A 24,421-nucleotide genomic window follows, 5' to 3' on the forward strand; every position below is an offset into this window, starting at 1 on the left:
TTGTCTACACTAGTCATCTCTACCTAAAACACTTTGTAGAAACTCCGTTAATCTACTTTATCACCTGCTTTTACATAAAAATAGCAAAGGAAAAGGGATTATTTAGAAAATAAAGTGCTTGCTGTGAAATGCAGTTAAGTCTGTATTACAAAGCACTATACAAAGTTTTATTGCAATGCAGTCACTGTTCATTCCAACTGAATGTGGGTTGCACTGAATTCCTTATCTTATTCCATACTGGAACACTCCTGAAAAATTTATAATTTATTTTCAATGTTTGAGAGATGTCTGAAGTACTGGTAATAAAGAGACAATGCCCATTTGGAACAAAGAGAGATTTTCCCAAGAGCCAGGGCAAATTGGTGAGTCTCATTAGCTGATTTCTGAATCACTTGGCGACTCATGACCCAACTCTCTCCAGAGAGTGGGGTTGTGCACAACCACACTGACACTGTGACACTCTGGAGGGTACGATTTTTCAGACCTTGCTGGGAAGCTATCTATGGGATTTGTTGTAGTAAAACCCTCTTTCTTTGTTCACTGTTTCAACTTGGCACATAAGAAGGGGCAGGACCTTTCTGACTTGGAATTTGCTGTCTGCAAACTTAGTTGAACACAAACCTCAGAGCAAAAGTACTGCAACCAAGTACTTGAACGTTCCTTCTGTCTAGAAAGGGAAGCTGTGTGCAATAAGTAATGTCATGTGTCCTTAGGGAACTTTAATTCAAGGGAAGTTGACACAAGACAAAACTTCTTACATTTTTCTGGGTCTGGGTCAATCCTTTCAAAGTTGAGAGGCAGGAAACAATGAAAAGAGAAGGCTCGGTTGAGGGAATAAACACAAGGAAGAGAGGGCAGTTGGGGTGTCTGAGGGAAAAACCTGATACTGAAAATCTCACCTTGAATTTCTCCTACTTTTTCTTCCCCCTTAAAGTCAGCCTGAAGACTGAAAAAGTTCAGCCAGAAAGATGTTTGAAAATACCTGATCTCTCCATTCTTCCTCTTGCTCTTTCCCTCAACAAGAGGGAGTTTGTAGCTCTCCGGGTACCAATCAGCTATTACAGAGAAACTGCCAAGTGTGTAAAGGAAAGCAAAGTACACTGCAACCAACTGCTAGTTCATTTGATTAAAAGTTTTCTTCTCAGCTTTTGCTGGTAATCTTTAAAAACATAATAGGCTTCTGTTTCACGGCTTATTTTAAATAACAAAGCAAGCCCCTATATCTAGAAGCACAGTGTTACAAGAGCAATGTTGGTTAAAAGTCACAGTTTGGGAAAAAGCAAAACAGCAACTTGCCAAAATCTGCTACAAAATTTTTCATTTAAGGCTAACATCTGAACTTACACTTGACTATGTACTAAAAACTGGGGCCATTTAACTCATCATTTATGTATGTAGGAACCTTTGCCTCTTGCATTTATTTTTTTCTACATAAAGCATTTTAAAATGTTTGATTTAACACTGAATTCAACATATTATAGGGAAAATAACTACACGTTCCTGGTTGCCCAGGACAGTGCTGGGTTTGCACTTGCTGTCCTAGAATAATTATTTACAGTCACCTTTCACTCTCAAAAGTGTCCTGGTTTGGATGATAAATTACATGTTCACCCTAATTATATGGTCCATTAGAGAGTTGTTTTTTGGGTTTTTTCTTTCCGGAATGTGCTTGCTTCTCCTAACCATATGGCAAAAGATCATTCACTCTCCAGATGCAGTTAAATGTCTGCTTTTCTGTGAAACTTTCACTACGTTCCCTCCATCCTGAAGTAGACTTTCTTTCTTCCAGGAAGCCCTAGAACTTGGACATCCTTTACTCACACTACAGCATAGCATTAGAACTATTCCACATCTAGACAGCTCCCAACATGTCACTGTAGCCACTGCTGCTTCTAGGCCATGCGCAAAAATGTACACTACTTGCACATGTTGTTCATTGATCTTTGAATAGCTCAAAGATGACTGGTACACTGCAGCTGCTTCCTACAGTGCTTTAAACACCTTTCTTAGAAGACAGATTTTTCAGAATCCTAATGTATACCCAGTTCAAGGCAGAGCTGCTGTGGTGGAATCTTGGGTGGAAACTCTGCAGTTCCTCACCTCAGGTGATTCCAGAGCCAACTCCATGGACCCTGGAATTCAGTTTGAAAAACACTGGGGTGGTTCGATGAATGAATGAATGAAAGGGCACACAAATTAAATTCTAAAATAATTTCCACTATGCTAATAGTATCATCCCTTAAGTAGTAGGGATGCCCTTTCCCCTCTGCCAATTTGAAAACTACCTATCTCAGTTCAGATGCCTCTTCTTCTGTGAATCCTTCTTAATGACTCTAATCTCTCTCTCCCCTAAACTGTGGCACGTTATATATTATTTTGGTTTTTACATACTGTTATATATTGGTTATTAGTTTAAAGTTTTTATCATTAAATTTGAATAGAGGTTAAACAATATTTATAAGATATATGTCAGTTATAAAGAATCATGACTAAAGATGTGACTAAGAAAAGGAATGTTATTATTTTTGAAGTCTCTTATTTCTATCCTGATTCCAATCACTCTCCTCGCAATGGTTAATTATAATCTTTAATTTTGACTTTTCCATGCCCTTGATTTTCTTTATGATTTTATCATGTATGTTTGTATCCTTAAACAACTGCTCTACCTCACTTGTTTTTGAACTTTATAAATATGGAATTATACTCTATATATTCTTCCACAACTTGCTTTGTTTACTCAAAATTATGTTCTTGTGATCCATTATGTTGATGCAGTTGTAATTCACTCATTTTCACTACTGCATGGGGTTACCTTGTATGAACGTACCAGGTTATATTTATTTATATTATGTTAAATTTAGCCTTCTAAATTTCTGTTAATCTGGTAGGTTTGAAAGAGTATCATTTACTTTTAGTTTGTATATTTCTGCTCACTAATGGTATTGACAAACTTTTTATATGTTTATTAGATATTTGATATTCCTTTTCTTAGAAGTATCTACTCAAGTCTTTTGCTAATGTTTCTATTGAGTTACTTGTTTTTTACTTTTAATTTGTGGGAATTCTTTAAATACTTGGATATTAATCCTTTGCTAATGGCCTATATTAAAAATATCTTCTCCCAGTTGGAAGCTTCTAATTTTATTCATCTCAGTATATTCTGTTGAACAGACGTTTTTAACATTAATGAAGTTAAATATTTTCTTTCATGATTTGTGCTTTTTCTGTCATATTTGAGAAATCTTTTCTTCCCTCCAAAGTCATAAATATGCATGCCTATCATCTTTTAAAAGTTCTGTAAATGTCCCATGTAGGTCTTCTATTCACCTGGAACTCGTCTTTGTATTCATGCTGTGAGGTAGGGGTCTAATTTTATTTCATTTTGTTAACCATATGGATAATCCATTGTGCAGTACATCTCTTTTTCAGTTTATTTCTACTATTATCATGAGTTTTAATTTTTCTTTTTTTACCTTCATAAAACAGTATTCTTACTGTTTAAAATTGATCTCACGTGGAAATATTAACCTTGACCACTTGCTTTACTTATCATTTGTTCTTGTATCTCAGATATTCTACCTGGAATTATTTTTATTCTACTTAAAGCGTATCTATTAGAATTTCCTTTAGTGAGGGTTTGCCGGGGTCAAGCTTCAGTTTCTGTCTGCCTGAAAACATATTTATTTTTTTCTCCTTTTTAGAAAGTATTTCTGCTATACAGAAATTTGACAGTTAATATCTCTCAGCATATTGAAGATGCTGTCTTCTATCTTACTTTTTTGTTGCTATTGGGAAGTCAGCTTCTGGTTTAATTGTCATCTCTTTGAAGTTTATCTGTATTACAACTTTGGCTATTTTTATGATGATGTCTTCAACATGGTGTTCTGTTTCACCATGATAATTCTAAATGAGGCTTTATTTTTACCTGTACTACTGGAAATTCATTGGGCTTCCTAAATCTATAAGTTGGTATTTTTAATTAGCTTTGGAAAATCCTTAGCCTTCTCTTTAAGTATTGTCTCTGCTTAATTCTTTCTTGCCTTTCCTTATGGAACTCTGATTAGACACATGTAAACATTTTCTCTTAATATTTTTTCTCTTTCTCTCTCCCTTTCTCTCTTTCTCTCTAATATTTTGCTTCTCTTTATCCCTTTCTGCTGCCTCTGGATGATTTCTTCAGATATATCTTATAGTTCACTAACTCTCCTTTCAGCTGTGTCTCATCTATTGTTAAAATCACTTAGCACCAAGGTTTGAAATAGGCAATTACTTCTGCCTTGCAGTGCCTTGTGAAGGCAAGCCTGTTTCTCATTACATATGCTCTAAGGATGTAGCCCTTGGGTCCCAGGTCTATTTTGGGAAGCTGCAAAATCCAGAGCTCCAGTTCACATAGTTCATCAAAGTGAAAACTGCTTTTAGTGTTCAATTTTCTTCTCTGGGTTCAAAACACACCTACTTGTTGACTTCTGAGTATTTCTTGCTTTCCTGCCTATTTACTGAGGCATTTTAAAAACGTGTTTTTAAAACACGTTGTTAAGAAATATTAAGGCTTTCAGTGAGAGTGTCAATCAGGATATTGGGTACTTGACTTTTCATGAGCACAATTGTCTCTTTAGTGTCTCAGGATATCCTATGATGACTGTCTAAAAGCTCTTTACATAAGCAGTGCTCCATAAGTATTGGTTGATTTTAATAATAGAAACTATATACATGGAAACACATGCTTTTAAACCAACAAACCTGATATGAGGTTTTGGATTCCCTTTAACTTCACAATTAAGCTTCACTTTTTTCTCCTCAGAATCCAAAGGGAACATGACATGACTTGGTTCTTGAATAAAAATTGGACCATGCAGTGTATAGTCATCTGAAAGGAAAGAGAAAATGTCCAAAATGAAGAATATCTTCTGAATAGGAACAACAACAACAGGAAACAACAAAATTAAAATAAAAGAGATTAACAAAAAAATAGTAATATACAACAGACTTAGTTCAACCTCTGAATGAAATTTCCCATTGAAGACTAATATGTGGATTATCATGAAGTGGAGATATGGATTTTCCTATTTCATTCATACCGATAATTTATTTTCATTGACAACTTCCAGACACAGAAATGTTTGGCATTCCCTTTTCTCTCCTCCACTTCTTATTATTCCATCTGTCTTTAGCCCACCCTTTTACTTTGTTCACATTTTGTGACTCCTACATCCCTTTTGTGCTGCTGTCATCCTGGAAGACTGTCTAATGTCACAAAGTTAAAATTTCTCTGCTCTGTAATGGGATAATATGATTGGAAGCAAGCAGTGATGGTTTCGCAAATACATTAATAATAAGAAACATGTCTGTACTGCTAAAATATGCATAATACTTTCTTAAATTGGCTATGTAGGTAAATAACCACCTCGAGTCATGAAGGACCAGTTTCTTTGTTTTTTCCAACCTGTTATGGACCCATACATCGTCTAGCTTATGAAGTATCACACAGCTGGAATCATATGTAACTCAGCACACAAATTGAGTAAAACCCAAACTGGTCTATAGCAAGTTCAATGGGTTGAGTCCACTGATCATGAGCTTGGATGGGCAGCAATATCAAATAGCTATGAGTTTCTAAATGCTTTCTCTCAATAAGAGAAACTAGGGTGCATGAAACTTATTTTGTCATGGAATAGCAACAGAATTCAAAGACTGGAATAATCTACAAACGACACTTTAAGTAGCAGTGTAGAGTACATATGTTTCTAGAATACATACATAATAAATAATGATCATAATGCACCTTACCACCTATACCCATGAAAGTGATTTTCATTTTTCAAAATCTGGTTCAAGTTCTTTTTTTTTCCTAGAAGGCTTTTCTAGACACTTCCTCCTTTAACCACATGATTCTTAAATTACATCTCCCTGAAAAAGACACCTTTTTCTATCAAGTATCTTTGTACCTTTCTTTCCCTTTCTTTGGACTATAAGCTCCTTGAGAGCATGACTGTATCTTACTCATTTTTGTATGTTCTGTGGTAACAAGTACAGTGGCTTATACAGAGAAGATGGTCAACAAGGATTTGTTCTATTTGACAGTAATTTTTTTCACATTTTAATGTATTCAAGAAGCTGATTTGGGCATTGCCTAATGACTTTTGAGATAGAAGGGCCAGTGGCTATCATGTAAATAATACATGATAATGAATACCACTCTGTAGTTGACAATCCATTTTCCTCTTAAATGTGATTATTTTGAAGGGTGTGAATTGCATCTGCTATCCTGGAAAACCTTCATAACCAGCCTTTTGTTGATAGGTGATAGGATGAGACTGAATTCATTCAGGTGAATCAGGACGGAGGAAAAAGAAGAAAGCTGATTTGGGGATCTAGGTGAAGAATGGTAATGTAATTTCTTTTAAGGCTTTTAATCCAGGCTTTAAAAAAAAAATCCACAAGTTTGAGGTTGGAATATAAAATAAATTAAGGACACAAGATAACCAAACAGAATTCTGATTTATTCTAGAGGAGTGGGGACAGCCAATAACCTTGTTGTGAGAATAAGCAGGATGTAGATTCAAAAAGACCATGAACTGAGATTTAATGCCTTGGGTCAAGTACTAACTACATGATCTATAGAGAATCACCTCCTCTCTATGCTTCAATTTTCTCATCTCTAAAATAATAGGATTTGACTAGGTCAGGGATTCTACATCAGTTAAAATGGGAAAGAAGCCATGACTATTCTCCCATAAACAGATATGTACATGCATTTGAAATCTGCATTCAAAACCATCACGAATTATATTACCACCACCATCCTTTCTTCTTACTCCATGTATAAAATTTCATGTTAATGAGAGACTTAAACAAAGAAAACAAGACATATCAAAGAATACAAAATAAATGCATGAAATAAAAGTATGTAAACATACTTTTTTTTTAACACTCATGGTTTGAAGGCAGATATTTCAAAATCCAGATATTTACATTTCAGATTTTCAACAACTACACAGATATTTTCAAAACAAATTTAGATGCCGGTCAAGGGTTAACTCAACTCAACTCTAAGGATTGTGTGAATTTTGGCATCTTTAGTTAAGTAGCAAATATTACTCATCAAGATCACTAACACAGCAGCAAGTTTGGTAGATTTTACTCTAAGAGAGAAATATTTCTATTGTTGTCCCAATTCCAGAATTATGTGTGTATATATATATAATATCAATCATCTCAATTCATTGATGTTCCCTGATTTGAATTTCATACAGAAATACACAGTCTATTACCAGTAATTCCAAATAAGAATAAAACATAATAATGATTACCCAGGATGCAGCTGAGAGGCTGCAGATTAACATCTGTACTATTTCTCAATGTATCCATGTCATATTTAAATAACAAAAAGGATATTTTTTCCTGTGTATTTTGTAACAAGAATTGATAATAATGATGCTTTGCATTTGCTATAAATAAGACATTTCAAAAGTTTTTATTTTCCCTTGGTTAACCAAGCTCACTGCCTGGAAATTAATATTAGCATAAAGGGAACGGTATTTCATCTCACGAAACCCAGTCTTTCAACGACGAGCTATTTGGTTTCACAAAGATAGAGGGAGAGATTTTAGAAAGTTAAGCTATTCAAGTGTAGAAAATAGGTATCCTAACTTTAAAACCTTTAGACCAGGGTTACCAGCATTTTTGAGAAAAAAAGAGTTACAGAGTTGCTTTATTGCCGCCAAATCTTGAGGTGCCTGGGTAAAACAGAGTCTTGAGAGGGACATTCTTAGAAGAAACACAGAGAGGGGTATCACTAAGTTTATTCTACCTTTGCATAGTAGCCACAAAGTGACTTTCAAGTGTCTTGAAGGCACACACAAAAGATATCGCATTTGCCATTTTCAAAGCCTAGAAAATAATGTTCACCCTTTCCTTTATCACAGTAACTTGTTCTATGTAACCATAGGTGTGGCCACGATTTTCAGCCAAGAGAAGTAAAGGGGAGCATCTCAAAAAACGACAGAGGACAAAACTGAATAAGCCAATATGTCTCAAAGTTAGACTGTGGACCACCAGCATTGTAATCATGTCATGCTTGTTTTTTTAAACCCTAGTCCAGACTGACTGCAAAAGAAAAATCTGGGGTCCATGAATTTGCCTTTTAACCTAGTTCTCTGGGTAATTCTTTTGCACACTAAAATTTGAAAACTACTAACACAGACCCTTCTGTCCCTAGCTCTCCACTTCCTAAGAGCAGAAAATCAACCAACATTGACTTTAGACGCACTCCTAGACTTTCTCTTTTGGGCAAAGTCTAACCAGCATATCCTCACTCGATAACATTTAGAGAAGGAATTTTAGCACATTTGGATTAATAGTTGACAGGAAAGCAGCCAGGTACAGAAAATTATAAAACAACCTACACAAAGAAAATGGAGTTCTATAAACCAACCTCTCCTTAGAATACTCATAGTTGAATTCCAGCAGCTACTTGTGAGAACTCCCAAGGACTGCACTGAATTTACAAAGAAGAGGCATCCTCAGGGAGATGCAATAGTCCATTGACCTGTAGTAATATCTTATCGTCACTTGATACATGTGACATTCCTGCTGCAACCACTACCTTTTATTTATAAATCATGAACCTCTTGAGCAACAGCATGTTTGGACTGGTATTTTTACTTTTGGATTCCCAAAAGGGTGAAAACTCACCCCAGTGTCTCACCTGCCTTGAAGAAGTTAGGGGAACGGGCTCACGTTGTTATTAGGGATTTCCCAGGGGAGCAGCAGGCAATGATTTTTCATCCTTCTGGGAATCTTGAAAATCATGGTTAAGATGAAGGAGGAAGCAGTCAGTTCCCGACAGCCCAGATAGAGCCCTATAAATTCGAGCCCATTGATCTCAGCCCCAGCTTGGGGGATTCAGTGCAGATGTGGATACTGGTACCTCATGATTTCCTGGGTTCTCGCCTCCTTGGAGACTACCTGCTAATTGGCCACTAGGCTACTTCTACCACACCACTCGAATTTCCTAAAATTTGGTACCACAGAAATTCTCCTACACTAATTTCTGAGTAAACTGCATATTTGTAAAGAGAAGAGAGAAGACCTATGCTAAGGAAAGGCTCCTTTCATGCTTCAACACAGAGTGGGTAACCTTTGGGTTTTCAGGAAAGAGTAGAGATTTCATGACCAGAAACTTATTTAGGTTAAAGATCAGGCTACCCTTAACCCATCTCCCCTTTTGTTCATCAAATATTAAAAATTATTGGAAAACTGCTCTAAACCAGGGAGTCTCAAACTCCTTATCCTATTTTATCCTTTTCTTTTTAAAAGCTATTTTTGGGGGGAGACAAAAATCAATGTTTGTTAGTCAACTTCTTCCTGCATCCTCCTCCAAGTGTCCCAGAAATAAAATGTAATGTCAGGGCTACTCTTAGAATTTTAGATTACTGAAAGAGATGCAGACAACTATAGAACTTTAGATTAGAAGAGATCATTTAATCCTAAATGTATTTTCCCAGGTCACAGACTAAAAATGTACCATATATGCAATGGAAACAAAAATGACTTTCACCTAAAAATAAAATAATCCTCTAAGAAAAAAAGTAATAAAACACTTCTCCACAACCAGGTGTCACTTATTTTACCTGCAGCTTTGGGACCTCAATGGTCTCACTCTCCATTACTTTTTCCTTTGAAGTAATTTGGCTCACTTCTGCATGTCCCCAAACTTCTGTCCCAGGCAAGCAGGATGCTGCTCAGGCTACCAGAAGCCAGACTGGGCAAGGGAATTGGAATAGATGGGACTGACCTGAGGTTTTCTGAGACTGAGCAGAGAAAAATCAGATTGAATCTCAGGTGATGGCAGACTCAAGAAGCAAGGCAATGGCCCAAGTATCAAGTCCACGGGAGCAAGAGTAGAGCAAAGTCTCCATTCCAAGTGAAAGGTCAGCAAAAGATAACATGCATAAAAAAGCAAGCTAGTGGATAGCTAGGGCTTGGAAAAATTCACTGATGCTGAATATAGTTCTTTTTTATAGGGCATCTGTGAACAATCCTAAAAGCTAGCAGAGACAGGGAGGAAAAGCATTAAGGGGCTGAGCCATATCAGACAGCAAGTATGATCTCAAGATAAATATTTCATAGGAGGCAACTTAGTAAAAAAGTCAGGCTATGCCTAAAATAATTATTCCTCAAAGTGTGGTCTAGAAAGCTACTGCATCAATATCACCTTTCCTGGGGATGCTTGATAAAGGCAGATTCTTGAGCCCCTGCCAGACTTACTGGGTTTTTATTACCAAAGCTCAGCACCTCTGTTTATTGTTGTGCATTCTACAGTTTGAAAACTAGTACCTTACGTTATGAATCTAACACAGGTGACATTCAGCCCTAAACCAATTAAGGACACTAATGAAGAAAAACTACCCTGCAGAGTTTTGTTCTACGTGCTAGATCACTCTGTAGCTACCATGTGGGGTGGGGTAAAAGGCCACATTTTACCAGCATAGCCCTTAGGTCAATGCATTTCTCTTCTGCTGGAAGTATTTCTCATCTGTTGCAAACTCAGTGACTCAACTCTGCTGGGAAAGGACAAAAATGCAATACTATGATTTCATCTTAGAAAACTAAAAATACCAGATTCAATTCTACCTGTAATTGCTGTGGAGTTCCCAGGTGTTGCACCTGAGGGTTGTTTAGGCCCTTAATCCTAATGACAGGTATGAAGTACTGCCATAACAGCCAAGAATCTGGGACTGTGATGTATAGCCAATCTTGCTACAACATCAAATAGGCTGTTTGATTAAAAACCTGATCTTGGGCAGAAATACTTAAATGGCAACAATCTTAATTTGGAAAGTAAACTCTGAGAGACCTAATGAGGAACAAAAGGGCTTGATTGTAAGCTCAGAACATGAGCCTGTGGGTTTAGATGTAAGATATCTGGGTCACATCTGGAGGGTAGGTAGACTGTTGTATTATGCATGCACAGAAGCATCCTGACACAAACCAAAGTGGCTTTGTCAAGTTGTATCTTCTACTCTGCATCCTGCAAGGCCCTTGACCAATCAAGAGAGTAAATGCTCTGTGTGTGTGTAATCAGTGGGAACATGTTGCCTTATTGGATTGCAGAGCAAAGCCACGCCACTTGGGACAAGGAAGGAGTAGTTCTTCAGTGAAGCTGGTTTGTTGGGTGTGCTCCCAGAGTCATACTCACATTTCACTTTCTCCCTCTCACCAATCACATCAAAGAAGAAGCCCAGTGGGGGGAACCGTTACTCATTCTTCCATCAAAATGTTCCAAGAAGGGCACATACAGGGCCCACTGTATCCTGCAGGCTGGGAGCCTACTCCTCCAGTCTTTCTAATGATCATGGAAGTTCATTCTGGCTAAAAAACTGTAAGGTCAGCAGCATCTCTGTGGATCCAAATTACTCACAAAATGTATGGGCAATAATCTACGGAAATTCAGAAACAAATGAAATACTGTAACAGTGATTTTCCCGAGTGTGAGAATTCATTTAAAATTGAATCACTGATTGTAGAAATGATGACTGGACAGCTGTCAAACTATCATTACAAATACAATTCAGTGTTGTTAGTCTTTATAAAATAAATAGCAAGGGATGTTCAAAGGCCCCACATTAGTGCCTCTGTGTGAAACTAGCCAACAAACAGCGTTTTTATTGAATAAGTATTCCATTTGGTTCTTTTTGGTTGATCAGTTGAAGAGAGCAGAGGCAAAACAAATATTAGAGGAGACAGACACACTGCTTAAAGCATGAGACGTTTCTTTCATTTGTCTTTGCTTCCACCTTCCTTCTTTTAACCTCCTCAAAAGAGCTCTTTAAACAGGAAGACACAGGGAAGTCTACCAAGAGCTGGCATATGTTTGAAGACAGCATGTGAAAGAGAATCCAAATGAGAAGTGAACTCTTCTTCTACTCTTTCTTTGTTCTCAGGTTAGGAAAATAATGCTGCTGCCATCATACATCGTGTCACATCTAATGAGGACCTAATTGTACGTAACGCCAGATCTTAGAAATGGTGGTGAGCTTGGGAAGTGTTAGGAGATAAAAGTGGTCTCAGCTTAGAGAAAAATTCTGCTTTGCTGAAGAAGGGGTTTGTAGGAGTGGAAAGAAACAGCAAGAAGAACTGTGTTAACACATCCTACTCTGACCCTGACCTCAAGACCTTGAAACATTTCAGGAACAATGGATTAATTATTCCTTTAAAAATAAGTAATTGGGTGATTTTGACGTCAAGCCCCCATTATGAAAAGAAAGGTGAATTTTCAACAAATGCAAATATTTTGTAACTCATTTGAAGGCAGAAACTGACCTGAACTGATGTGAGGCTATATATAACCTTAGTGTGAATATTCATATTTTTTTGCTACAGAATTATAAATGTGTTTGATTATGGAGTGCTGACCCAGAGTCAGCTAGGGATGTTATGTAATACTGGGCATGTTTTGTGGACCGTATTTCTTTTCTAAAATCAGAAAAACTTTTAATTCTTAAACATATCTGAACCAAAGGGTTTCTGATCAGAATTTGTGGGCCTATACTATATGCCAATTCCAATGTTACATGTGGAGGACATAAGAGTGTGCAAAGCAGACATCATCTGAATAAACACCTCATGGAGTGTTTATTCTAAAGGAACTGAAAGACAATGTGGGGGATCAGAATTTGCCATCCCAAAATGTGTCTCTGGCTTGACTATTTTTAAGAACAAAAAATCCTGAAAGAAACTTTGACCTTTCCCCCTAACTGCCTAAAAGAATTCAAGATAGAAGGCCTGTTCCAGGAAGGAGCTAATACCACAAGATAATTATAGTATAATATAAACTAGGTGTGATAGATAGGGAGGAACCTCACAAGAGTTTTTAATCAAAGTGCTCTCCATCTTGCATTGTCTTTGCTAGGTATGGTCAACATTTGTTTATCAAACATTTGCTTTTCCATCTCCATGTAAATTGCCTTCCTCCCCTTTGAAGTCCCAAACCACTACCTCCGACATCCTCCTTTGTCCTTAGCTGCAGATTTATTTAAGGTAGTAGTTTCTGCCATTTTGGCAAGTTACTCAGTTTTCTTGAGTTTCTCCCATATATACCTGTTATTACACTTTCTTTGATTTTCTCCGGTTATTCTGTCTCACGTCAATTCACTTCTTAGACCAACTGGAAGAACCTAGAGGGTAGAGGAATAGTTCTTCCTCCTCTACACAATCATCAGATAAGTATAGCTAACTTTATAGTTTTAATTAAAAGATTTTATTTTTAGAGCAATTTTAGTTTAATGGGAAAATTGAGCAGAAAGTACAGAGTTCCCATATGCCCTTTTTCTCTTACTCACAATTTCCCATATTATTAACATCTTGTATTAGTGTGGTACATTTGTTATAACTGAAGAGCCAATTGATTCAGCATTATTAACTAAAGTTCATAGTTTACATTAGGACTCACTCTTTGTGTTGTATAATTCTATGGGTTTTGGCAAACGTATTATAACATGTATCCACTATTACACTCAAATAGAATAGTTTACTTCCCTAAAAATCCCCTGTGCTCTACCATAGCTAACTTTTTAATTTATATTCAAATACATTACTATTTACTCATGGAACAAATAAGAGTATAGAAACACACACATATTTATAATTGATTGGTTTTGACTAAAGAAGTCTAAATGAGATATCTGGGTCACTAATTCACTCAGTATAGCTTCCCTAGTGATATAAGGACATAGTGGACATCTATGGTTTCTGCCTGCTCAGAATCCATCATTCCTCTTTAAAGTGAGCGCATTCTACTCTTTCTTTGTTGAACGCCTCCCCCTCACCCACCACTCTTTCAACCTAAGTGGTTTGGATAGACTAAAATCTTCTGTCCAAGCCAGAAAGAGCAGGTAACTCAGACCTGGCCAACTGGTATTCCATTTCCCTTGATAAATTGATTTTCCAGTGCTATATCAGACAGTGCTCCACTGCTACTCATAGGGTTTTCATGGCCAATTTTTTAGGAAGTGGGTGGCCAGATCCTTCTTCCTAGTCTATCTTAGTCTGGAAGATCTGCTGAAACCTGTCCACCACAGGTGACCCTGCTGGTGTTTGAAATACTGGTGCCAATAACTTTCAGCATCACAGAAACATGCAGCCATCACAGTATGACAACTGATAGACCGGTGGTGTGGTTCCCTGGCTGGAAACAAATCCAGGCTGCATTGGTGAGAGTGCCCAATCTTAACCACTAGACCACCAGGGTTGACTACTAGGATGAAAATCCCTTTTATAATCTAGGATTGCTTGGTGGCAGGAAGTCTGGAAATTCCAAAGGCCCCCACATAGAGAGGCTAACAAAAGACAACGAAACTAAAACGAAACTGAAGGATGGAGGCTGACTGAGTTTTGATGACATCATTTGAGCTCTGGAACCAGTTCTGTCCCAAACAAGGTTTATCCCTACAATTCCCACATATGTGAGCTAGATTGCCTTTATTTAAAGCAAATTTGAGTTGTTTTATCAGCTGCAGCTAAGTGACTCCTAATTGAAACTGTATTCATAGAAAAGGACACATCTATTCATTCAATGGGTTAATTCACGTCATTGGTCTTCCTTCTCTTTTTCCTATTTCCTTTTGACAATTCTCCAAATGGACCTTTGTGTATAAATGCACACAAATAGGCCCTCAGCAGTATGGCAGGCAAAGATCTTCTCTCTGTGGACCTATTGTTCATTTTTATGCCTATACCTCAACCTGGTCACTCCCACGATCAACTGCTCCCCAGAAGCTCTTTTGAACTGTGCCTCTTCTTCTGGTTTCTGGATACACATGACAAGCCCCATCAAAACATGTCCCATGCCCTTCCCCATCACCAGACACTAATTCCTGTTCAAAAAAATGTATATAACTGTATGTTAATCCATTCCAAAAACTCTTAGCTTCCTGCTGGAATTCATACACTGTAATGGTGGCCTTTTGAAAAGATTATTAACCTAAAATAGTGGTAATGCTTTTAATGAGCTTTTGTGTATTCTTTGTATGCAAAAAGACTCTCCTAGGAAGACAGTTAAAAATGAATATAGAACTGCATCCCCTTCCCCCAAATTCTGATTAGATTTGGAGGTGGGTCACAGGCATATACATTTGAATCATGCTTCTCAGGTTATTCAGATGCAAGTGATCCACAATCATGAGTCACCATTTAAAAAAGAAAAATTGAGGGAATGTCAGCAACCACAGTAGGCTGTTTCAAGCACCAGGTGGCTGCTAGAACTGTTAACCAAGGAAAGAGAGCACTAACGTAGCTCTCAAATCAAATGCTAGAAATGTCTCTCTTTAATGCCCTGAGTGAGCAGAATGTTTCTCATCATACATGCTCATAGGGATAAATACTTCTGTGAAATAGGAGGTGTAAATGATGCCAACAGACCTGCTTTGGCTCCTGATGCCTTACTTATCATGTATTCGGAATACTATAATCCAGAGTTGTCCAAGCTTCTGTGTGACTGGGAGAAACAATTAACTCTTCCCTCAGCTCTCTCTCTAAGCCTCCCAGAGCCAAAGTATCCTCCTCAACTACATAAAAGTAATACCAAAGGGTTGAGGTTGGCTTTTCTGCATTCAGTCATAATTTCACACTTTCTTGGAGACCATCTGTTTTACGCCCTTCTGGGGTGAACTGCTGGTGGTGTTGTCTCCTCGATGACACCCTATGTTCCCCACTGCCTTCCCTGACATTAAATTGCCTGAACGGAGAACGCCTGCAGGCAGTACTTTCATGTTACATGCACTGTGGCTCCTCAAATAATATTCATGAACCTTTGCACCTGTCTCTTTGGCAGCTGAAGTATCCCACACCTGTCTTTCCTTAAATGTTTCAGGCTTTTAATTTGGCACATAGTGAATGCATCAATATACATACTAGGATGTGTGAAAGGGAGTCATCTGGCAGCTGTTCAAGCAAAACTCTGATAACATATTTCTAACAGGAAAGACCCACTAAATTTGAATTTAGTATGCTTCTCTTTCTGGTGTGTAAGTACTTTAGGTATTTTGCATATTGTTGCTTAGGATACAAGGCTGTCACGATGTCCCTGGTGAAGGTGGGGAGGAGAAAAAATTGAGATGAAGTTCATGGCAGCCTGTGGGCTCCAGGTAAGAGTCTCCATGGTGGGACACTGGTATTTTATTAACTTTTAAATTCTTTTTGCTGAAGAAGATTTTCCCTGAGCTAACATTTGCTGTCAATCTTCCTCTTTTTGTATGTGAGCCGCCACCAAGACATTGCCACTGACAGACAAGTGGTGTAGTTCTGCACCCGGGAACCAAACCTGGGCCACTGATGTGGAGTGTGCTGAACTTAACCACTGGGGCACCCGGGCTAGCCTGGGACACTGGTATTTCAATTGAAAGTTAGTACGAAAACCCAAACCAGACTTGCATTTGACATCACTCATTGACTGAAACCAAGCAGTTCTGCTAGAGAAGGAAAAACACAATCACAATCACTCAACTTAGGTAGAGATGTGCTCAGCTTTGGAAAAAAGATGCTTAGGAAACCACAAGTCAACTTTTACCTTCCCTTCCTCAAAAGATAACCCCTGTGTCTCCTATTTAGAGACACGTAGAATAATGATAGTAATAACTTTCCATTATTGAGTGCATAATAAGGCCAGACTCTGTGCAAACTAAAAATACTTCCTAAGCCCTGTGTCACTTACCCACAACAACCCTACTGACTGGTCCTATGCTCCTTCTCCCTTGGTGATGGAGAAGGAGAGGCCTGGAGACAATTCATCCTTATAACAGGTTGCAGAATAGGGACTTGAACCTGGTTTCTTAGGATCAGAGCCAAGTACTCAGTGGCACTATTATATAGAGTGGTAATTGCTCTCTGTGAATTACCACCAACAACTAGCAAATGAGATTCGGATAAGTTGAGTAAAAATGGTTTCATTAAGTGTTAGTGACTTCAGATTTTTAATAACCCCTTTTTTGAGGTGAGGAAACAAAGGTTTTCAGAGGTGAAGTAGTTTACCCAAAGTCATACAGATATTCAGTGATGAAGCTCTAACCAGAATCCTGATTTTCTGATTACCAATTGAACGTTTGTCATAGTACCACTGGTTCCTTCCAGTTTATTGTTTGGGTAACAGTAGAATTAGTCCACTTTTTTTTTTTTTTTTTAAGATTTTATTTTTTCCTTTTTCTCCCCAAAGCCCCCCGGTACATAGTTGTGTATTTTTCGGTGTGGGTTCTTCTAGTTGTGGCATGTGGGACGCTGCCTCAGCGTGGTCTGATGAGCAGTGCCATGTCCGCGCCCAGGATTCGAACTAACGAAACACTGGGCCGCCTGCTGCGGAGTGCGCGAACTTAACCACTCGGCCACAGGGCCAGCCCCAGAATTAGTCCACTTTTACCTAGAAATATAGTGGAGAAGAATGATGAAGTCATCCCTTAGGAAGGGAGATAATTTATTTTGTCAATATTTATGTCTTGTAAACTTTGATTCAGGAGAAAATATGTGAAAGGCTATTTCCTTTCTATAGAGAGCAGAAGGGACAAATGTATTCATCATGTGCTGTACTTGTTACTAATTCTTCCAAATTACAAAGTTGTTCTTTTTTGGAATTGCCAGCATATTGATGTACAAAAAGGATATTTTGTCCTAAAGTATGTGCTATAGAAAACTTTATAAAAGAGGATTCATAACCTTTCAAAACAACAAGCATAAAATTTGCATCTAATTATTGGGCATTTTGCCTTTTCTATGTCATTCTGTCATAAGGTAAAGTGGCATGCACCCTGATTTGGGCAAACACAAAGCAAAAACTCTTTCTGTGAAGGAATAAATGCCAGCAGAAAATGCCATTGACTTGAATTCACAGGCTTATCAACAGAGGGGGAGAAGCGTTTTCTCAACTTTCCTAAGACAAGGTAAAAAGCAGGTCCATTATGTTGTTGGGCCCTTTGAATAAGTCATCCATCTGTCCTCTTCATTTCACTCACAAATGATGTCCACATGCCTTTCCATAGACCTGTGACCAGAGAGGAAGTGGACAGCCATGACCTTCTCCACCTTTATAACAAAAGTATCTGTTTGCTTGAGCAACACACCAAGGAAGCAGGACGTAACTGACAGCGGATACTGAATTAATCTCTTTCATTCATTCAACAAGTATTTACTGAGTCCCCACTATGTGCTAGACCATATTCAACACAGTGGCGCAGAGGATAGACAGAGAAGTCAATATATTAACACACTGCCTTAAGAGAGCTCATGTTCTAGGTTTGGGGGAAGCAGAATCTAAGCAATTTACCTAGCCTGTTGCAAGGTGATTAGTGCGGTGAAGTAAAAAGAAAGGGCATAGAGAGTCCTGCAATTTTAAATAGGGTTGCCAGTGAAGTCCTTTATGAGAAGGTGATATTTGATCTAAGACTTAAAGGAGGTGAGGGAAGAAACAATGAGGCTATCTGGGAGATAAACACTGCAGGCAAAGGCAGCAGTGATTACAAAAGCCCTGGGGCAGTGGGAGTGTGCTTAGGGTATTTAAAACAAACACTTTCCCTCTCTCTTTCTCTCTATCTCATACACACACACACACACACACACACACACACACACACCCCATAGCAGCCAATGTGCCTGGAGCCCAGTGAGCAGGGGGAGCATTCACAGGAGACAAGTAGGAGGGGGAAGAGCTATACCGCCTATCAGTGCTCACCTACCGCCATATTCATGGCTGAGTTCCCCAACCCATAGTGTATAAGCTAAAAACAGGTATTATTGCTGTATCCTAATTTTACAGATAAACAAAGTGAGGCACAACAAAAATCCACCTCATGGAGGCTGGAATACCGTGGCACCACCATGATGTTTTTTTCTTTTCTCTCTCAAGGGATGCAGATGGAATTAGGAAACTGTAATTCTTGACCAGTTTTCTTATGCGGAACATGCCAAGATCTGTACGTTGTTTATAGCATAGGAATTAAAAGCATGGACTCCAAAAGATTGTGCCTGGGTTCAAATCTCAACTCTCCCTCTAGATGACCTTGAGCGAATTGCTTAGATTCTGTGCCTAAGCTTCCTCATTTGTGAAATGGAGGCTTATAGTAGCACCTATCTTTTTTTTTTTTTTTGAGGAAGATTAGCCCTGAGCTAACTGCTGCCAATCCTCCTCTTTTCACTGAGGAAGACTGGCCTTGAGGTAACATCCATGCCCATCTTCCTCTACTTTATATGTGGGACGTTTACCACAGTATGGCATGCCAAGCAATGCCATGTCTGCACCTGGGATCCCAACCGGTCAACCCTGGGCCACCGAAGCGGAACGGGTGCACTTAACCACTGCACCACCTGGCCGGCCCCCTGTAGCACCTATCTTATAGGGTTTTCTGTGAGTGTTAAATGCCTTAATATTTTTAAAGTGCTAAGAACAGTGCCTGGCACCTAATGAGTCCTACACAAGGATGAAAACACAAAATGTCTACAAATTCCCTCTTTAAAGTCTCTGATTGGGAGGGTGGGGTAATTGAGGATAGGGAGGAAAACGAACCCTTGTTAAATCACCATTAACAAAATTTTTGCCTCAAGGAAAGTAACAAAGTGGCTTATTTTCTTCCTTCACCCTTTTGTCCCCCAAATGAGTAGCCTGGTTGAGTCTATAAACTTAACTGTAAGTTGCACACAACCCATCTTTAATATTCCTCCAGGTCTCTGAATGTGAAGCCAACATTTAGACTCAGAATACTCTAGACAATCAAAGAATGCCACCTTCAGACAACGCTGAAAAGAATGTGGGTAATGTCTGTATTTAAGAGGGAATAAAGGGAAGCTAAATCCTTTGGATCAGTTTCTCTCTTTTGATGTCACAGCATTTCTATCTCAATGACATCAAAAAAAGCAAAGTGTGATGTAACACAAAGACAGTCAATAGCTCTACTTTTGGTAGGCAATAAAACATCCCCTCTAATGAAAAGGCCTTTCTTTCTGCTCCCAAAACATCCTGTGTAATATTACACTTACCTGCCTAAACTATGAGAATACTCTGTTTACTTGCCTCTTCCTTATAGGTTCATTGAAGATAGGAACCTGAATTAATGTGGTCTTTGTTCACCAGTCTTTACCATTCTTTTTGCCACACCATTGATATCTGATCCATCCTTAATGAAAGACTTGATGAATGAATAAAAGAGCTTGCCAATGGGTATAAGTTGACGATGAGTATGTAGCAGAACCAGGGTAGAAAATTAACTATCCTGATTGCTTGTCAAGTACTATCTACAGTAGAACTTGGTGCTTCTGGAAGATTTTTGAGAGGACTAGCTGAGCATTACTCCATCAAGAAAGTCAATGTTTGAATTTTCTATGAAAATTAACTTTTCATTCTATTTTAAAATGGAGTCTTGTCTTTATGAACCCTGTTTCTAACGTTATGTCATTCTATAGAGAAATTCTTTTTCATTCATTCATTCAAAGAATGTTTTCTGAGAACTGTGTTCCACATGCTGAAGACACAATAGTGAACAAAGACAGAGAGCTTCCTCCTTCTTTCATTGAGTATCTATTCACAGACAAGCTGATGCTCAGTAATTGAATTAAAAAATAAAAAACAACCCTGAGCTAGACAGGCCTAGGACATCATCTAGTTCAGTAGTTCTTATCATTTTTTGAGTCAGAGAACACATTGATAAGATGGTGGAGAGGCGTTCATATAGACACAAAATTTTACGTAAAATTTCAGGGGTTTCACAGACCTCCCTGAAGACAATCCTCGGAGTTAGGTTAAAAATTCCTGATCCAGGGGCCAGCCCTGTGGTCAAGTTCGCACACTCCACTTTGGCGGCCCAGGGTTTCCCTGGTTTGGATCCTGAGTGTGGACATGGCACCGCTCATCAGACCATATTGAGGCAGCATCCCACACAGCACAATCAGAAGGACCTACAACTAGAATATACAACTGTGTACCGGGGTGCTTTGGGGAGAAGAAAAAAAGAAAGATTGGCAACAGATGTTAGCGCAGGTGCCAATCTTTAAGAAAAAAAATCCTGATCCAATTTGAGCCTATCACTTTACGTGTGTGTGTGTGTGTGTGTGTGTGTGTGTGAGAGAGAGAGAGAGAGAGAGAGAGTGTCTCCATTTACCTTAAAAACACAAACTAAAAATGTCTGGCATATATTAGAAACTTCACAGCAAAAGATTAAGTTTCTGGGGTAATTCAGGGGCTTAAGAAGCTGCAAAAGTGAAAGTAAAATGGATAAAGTGACAATGGAAAAAAATTAATAATTAGGGAGAATTTTGTTCTCTTTTAGTAGCAAAGTAATAAGAAAATATGTTTCAAACAGCACAACTATACTTAAGTCTTCCGTACCCTCAGGAAATCAACAGAAAACTATTGATTACAGTGTTAGAAGCCAATCTCTATAAAAAATTAAGTGATAACAACTATTTCTTACCTGGGTAACAGCTGCCCTCAAATGAGAAAGAACCATTCATTACTAAACTTTTGTGATCTTGACTCAAAAGGCATCCTGAAGTAGGACTTGAGCAATTGTTAACATTTTCTCAAAGGGAATTCAGGAGTTTGCAGTTGACAGTTGATATGATTCTACTCTAGGGAAAATTTCCAGCATGTAACAATATTTATAACCTTTCCACAGATAATTACTGAAATGTGTAAAATACTTAGCCAACACAGGGAATTCAGTATGCTATCAGCACAGCAAAAGTTATAGGTTCAGAAAAAATAACCATGAAAATATATGCATACGGAGATAACATAAATGAGGCTCTTTTGGTGAAGTGAAAAAAGTCTAGTGATGATTTGAAGATATGATGATTAAAACATAATAATTATAGCCAACCTTTATGAAGCACTTAAAATTTCATGGGACGCAGAACAGGAGAAAATATTTGTAAAGCACATATCTGATAAGGGTTTGGTATCAGAATATGTAAAGAACTCTTACAACTCAACAATAACAAGAAATCCAATTTCAAAAATAGGCAAAGGACTTGAATACACACTTCCCCAAAAAAGATATACAAATGGTAAATAAGCACATGAAAAGATGTTCAATATCATTAGATATTAGAGAAATACAAATCAAATGAGATACCACTTCATACCCACTAGATAGGCTATATATATATAACAAACCCAGAAAATAACAACTGTCGGCAAGAAGCTGGAGAATTTCGGACATTAAAATATTGCTGGTGGGAATATAAAATGGTGTCGCTGATGTGGAAAACAGTCCGCAGTTGCTCACAAACTGTGACCCCCAAATTCCAATCCTAGGTATATCCCTATGTCAGGGGTCTCCAAAGCCACCTCAGGTTCAATGATCAGCCAAGAGGACTCACAGGACTCAGCTTATACTAGTACTCACAGACCCAATTTATTACATCATAATATGAAAGGATACAGAGCAAAATCAACCAAGAGAAAAGGCACATGGAATGAAGACAAGAGGAAAACAGGGGCAAGCTTCCAAATTCCTCTCCCAGTGAACTCACGCAAAAGCAATGCATTTTGTAAACACCTGTGAAATGCTGTCTATCAGGGAAATTCATTAGAGATTCAGCACCCAGGATTTTTATTGGGCACTAGTCATATAGGCAGGCTCTGCTTGGCACACACCAAATTTTCAGATTCCCAGCAGGAAAGTAGGTATTTAGCATAAACCATATTGTCTACATATTCAGTTTAGGAGCAGCAAGCCATTCTTATCAGTTAGGGTAGTGGGAAATCTACAGAAATCAGTTTTCAGATGCTAGTCAACAGCTAACCTTTTAAGCAGTCCTTTCCAACAGAGCTGTCAGGCCTGCTAAATTACCTCTTTTGTGCACAATATCCAAGAAAATTGTAGTGATAGTTGTGCAACCTTGTGAATATGCTAAAAACCAGTGAAGTGTATACTTTAAAGTCATTAAAATAGTGAATTTTATCTCAAAAAAAAAAAAAAACCTTAGAGATGTTAAGAGAAGATATACGTTTGAGTTAAATTTAAACAAGTACATATTTGGTGTATTAAATTTAATTGGTGTGTTAAAAATGTAACGGGGACTGCTATGGAATGACTCCCACAATTCATACATTGAAGCCTTAACTGTTAGTGTGGCCGTATTTGGAGTAAGGAATAACTAACGAGGTCATAAGGATAGAGCTCTGATCTGATAGGATTAGTGCCCTTATAAGAGGAGACACCAGAGAGCTTATGCTGTCTCTGCCATGCAAGGACACAGCAAGAAGGCAGCCACCTACCAGCTAGGAAGAGAGCCTTCACCAAAAAGTGAATCATCCACCACCTTGATCTTGGAAATTTCAGCGTCCAGAATTGTGAAAAATAAATTTGTGTTGTTAAAACTACTTACTTTATGGTATTTTGTTATAGCAGCTCTAGCTGACTAAAACAGGGAATATGCAATGTGCTTTATATAAAGTATCTCACTTAATCCTTAAAACAATCTTTCGAGATAAATTCTACTTCTCTTTTTCAAAGATTGGAACATGAGCTAACATCTGTCGCCAATCTTCTTTTTTCTTCTTCTCCCTAAAGCCCCCCAGTACATAGTTGTTGCATGGCTTGATGAGTGGTACGAGGTCCGTGCCCAGGATCCGAACCGGCAAAGCCCTGGGCCACTGAAGCAGAGCGTGTGAACTTAACCACTCAGCCACGGGGCCAATCCCAGATAAATTCTATTGATATTTCCTTTCTACACAAAGACTTAACAAAAATTAATTTGCTAAAGTAAGATAGTAGGACTTAAACAAAGTCCTGACATTGTCTGACATTAAAAATCCATGTGCAACCATACTGCCTCAAATTATAACGATACTGTGAAGAAATTCCCAAATTATAAGACTATATAAAAGTCTCATTTTAAAATTTCCTTTGTTTTTATAATTTACCCCTTAAGGCATGTATTTTCACAATTCCTTTCCCTTTATTATGTTGCTTTTCAGCAACTGCTTCCTTTAGAAGATCTTCAGAAACATCCAGTTTTAAGTTGGGTACATAAAGATGGTGCTTCGCTCTTCTCTTGTTGTGAACCATCACAAAGCAACAAGTAGAATGGAAAAAGGAAGTGGAAGCTCTATCACAGACAAAAACAGGAGGTATCTATGGAAATCTATGGAATGGAACACAATATATACAGAAAACTGCCATGTGCTGTTGAAGTCAAATAGGAGTTCCTAAAGATCCTGAAAGAACCTGATGACCTCAGAGAAAGCAATAGAGTACAGCTCTCCACAGCAAGTTGACCAATCAATAATAATTTGTTTGGAATAAAAAATGCTACATCAAGAAATGCATGATGAATTACTTTACATACCACTGTCATCATAAAGATATTACGAGAACCAAAAGTAAAGGTTTCTAAATGATCAAAAGAAATACACCAACCAAAAAAATAATGTCAAACT

General features: G+C 38.0%; 1 protein-coding gene across 10 annotated transcripts in view; it reads right to left on the reverse strand.

Annotated features, from left to right (window-relative positions):
• CNTN4 (contactin 4) overlaps nt 1-24,421 on the reverse strand; it is an 874,157-nt gene that overhangs the window by 291,690 nt on the left and 558,046 nt on the right. For all 10 annotated transcript variants that reach the window (XM_008518912.2, XM_070576725.1, XM_070576728.1 and 7 more), the window contains one exon: nt 4,741-4,867. In XM_008518912.2, coding sequence (XP_008517134.1) covers nt 4,741-4,867 — 127 coding nt within the window. The remainder of the gene's footprint in view (nt 1-4,740; nt 4,868-24,421) is intronic.

This window comes from Equus przewalskii, chromosome 15 (assembly GCF_037783145.1).
Source record: "Equus przewalskii isolate Varuska chromosome 15, EquPr2, whole genome shotgun sequence".
Taxonomy (NCBI): domain Eukaryota; kingdom Metazoa; phylum Chordata; class Mammalia; order Perissodactyla; family Equidae; genus Equus; species Equus przewalskii.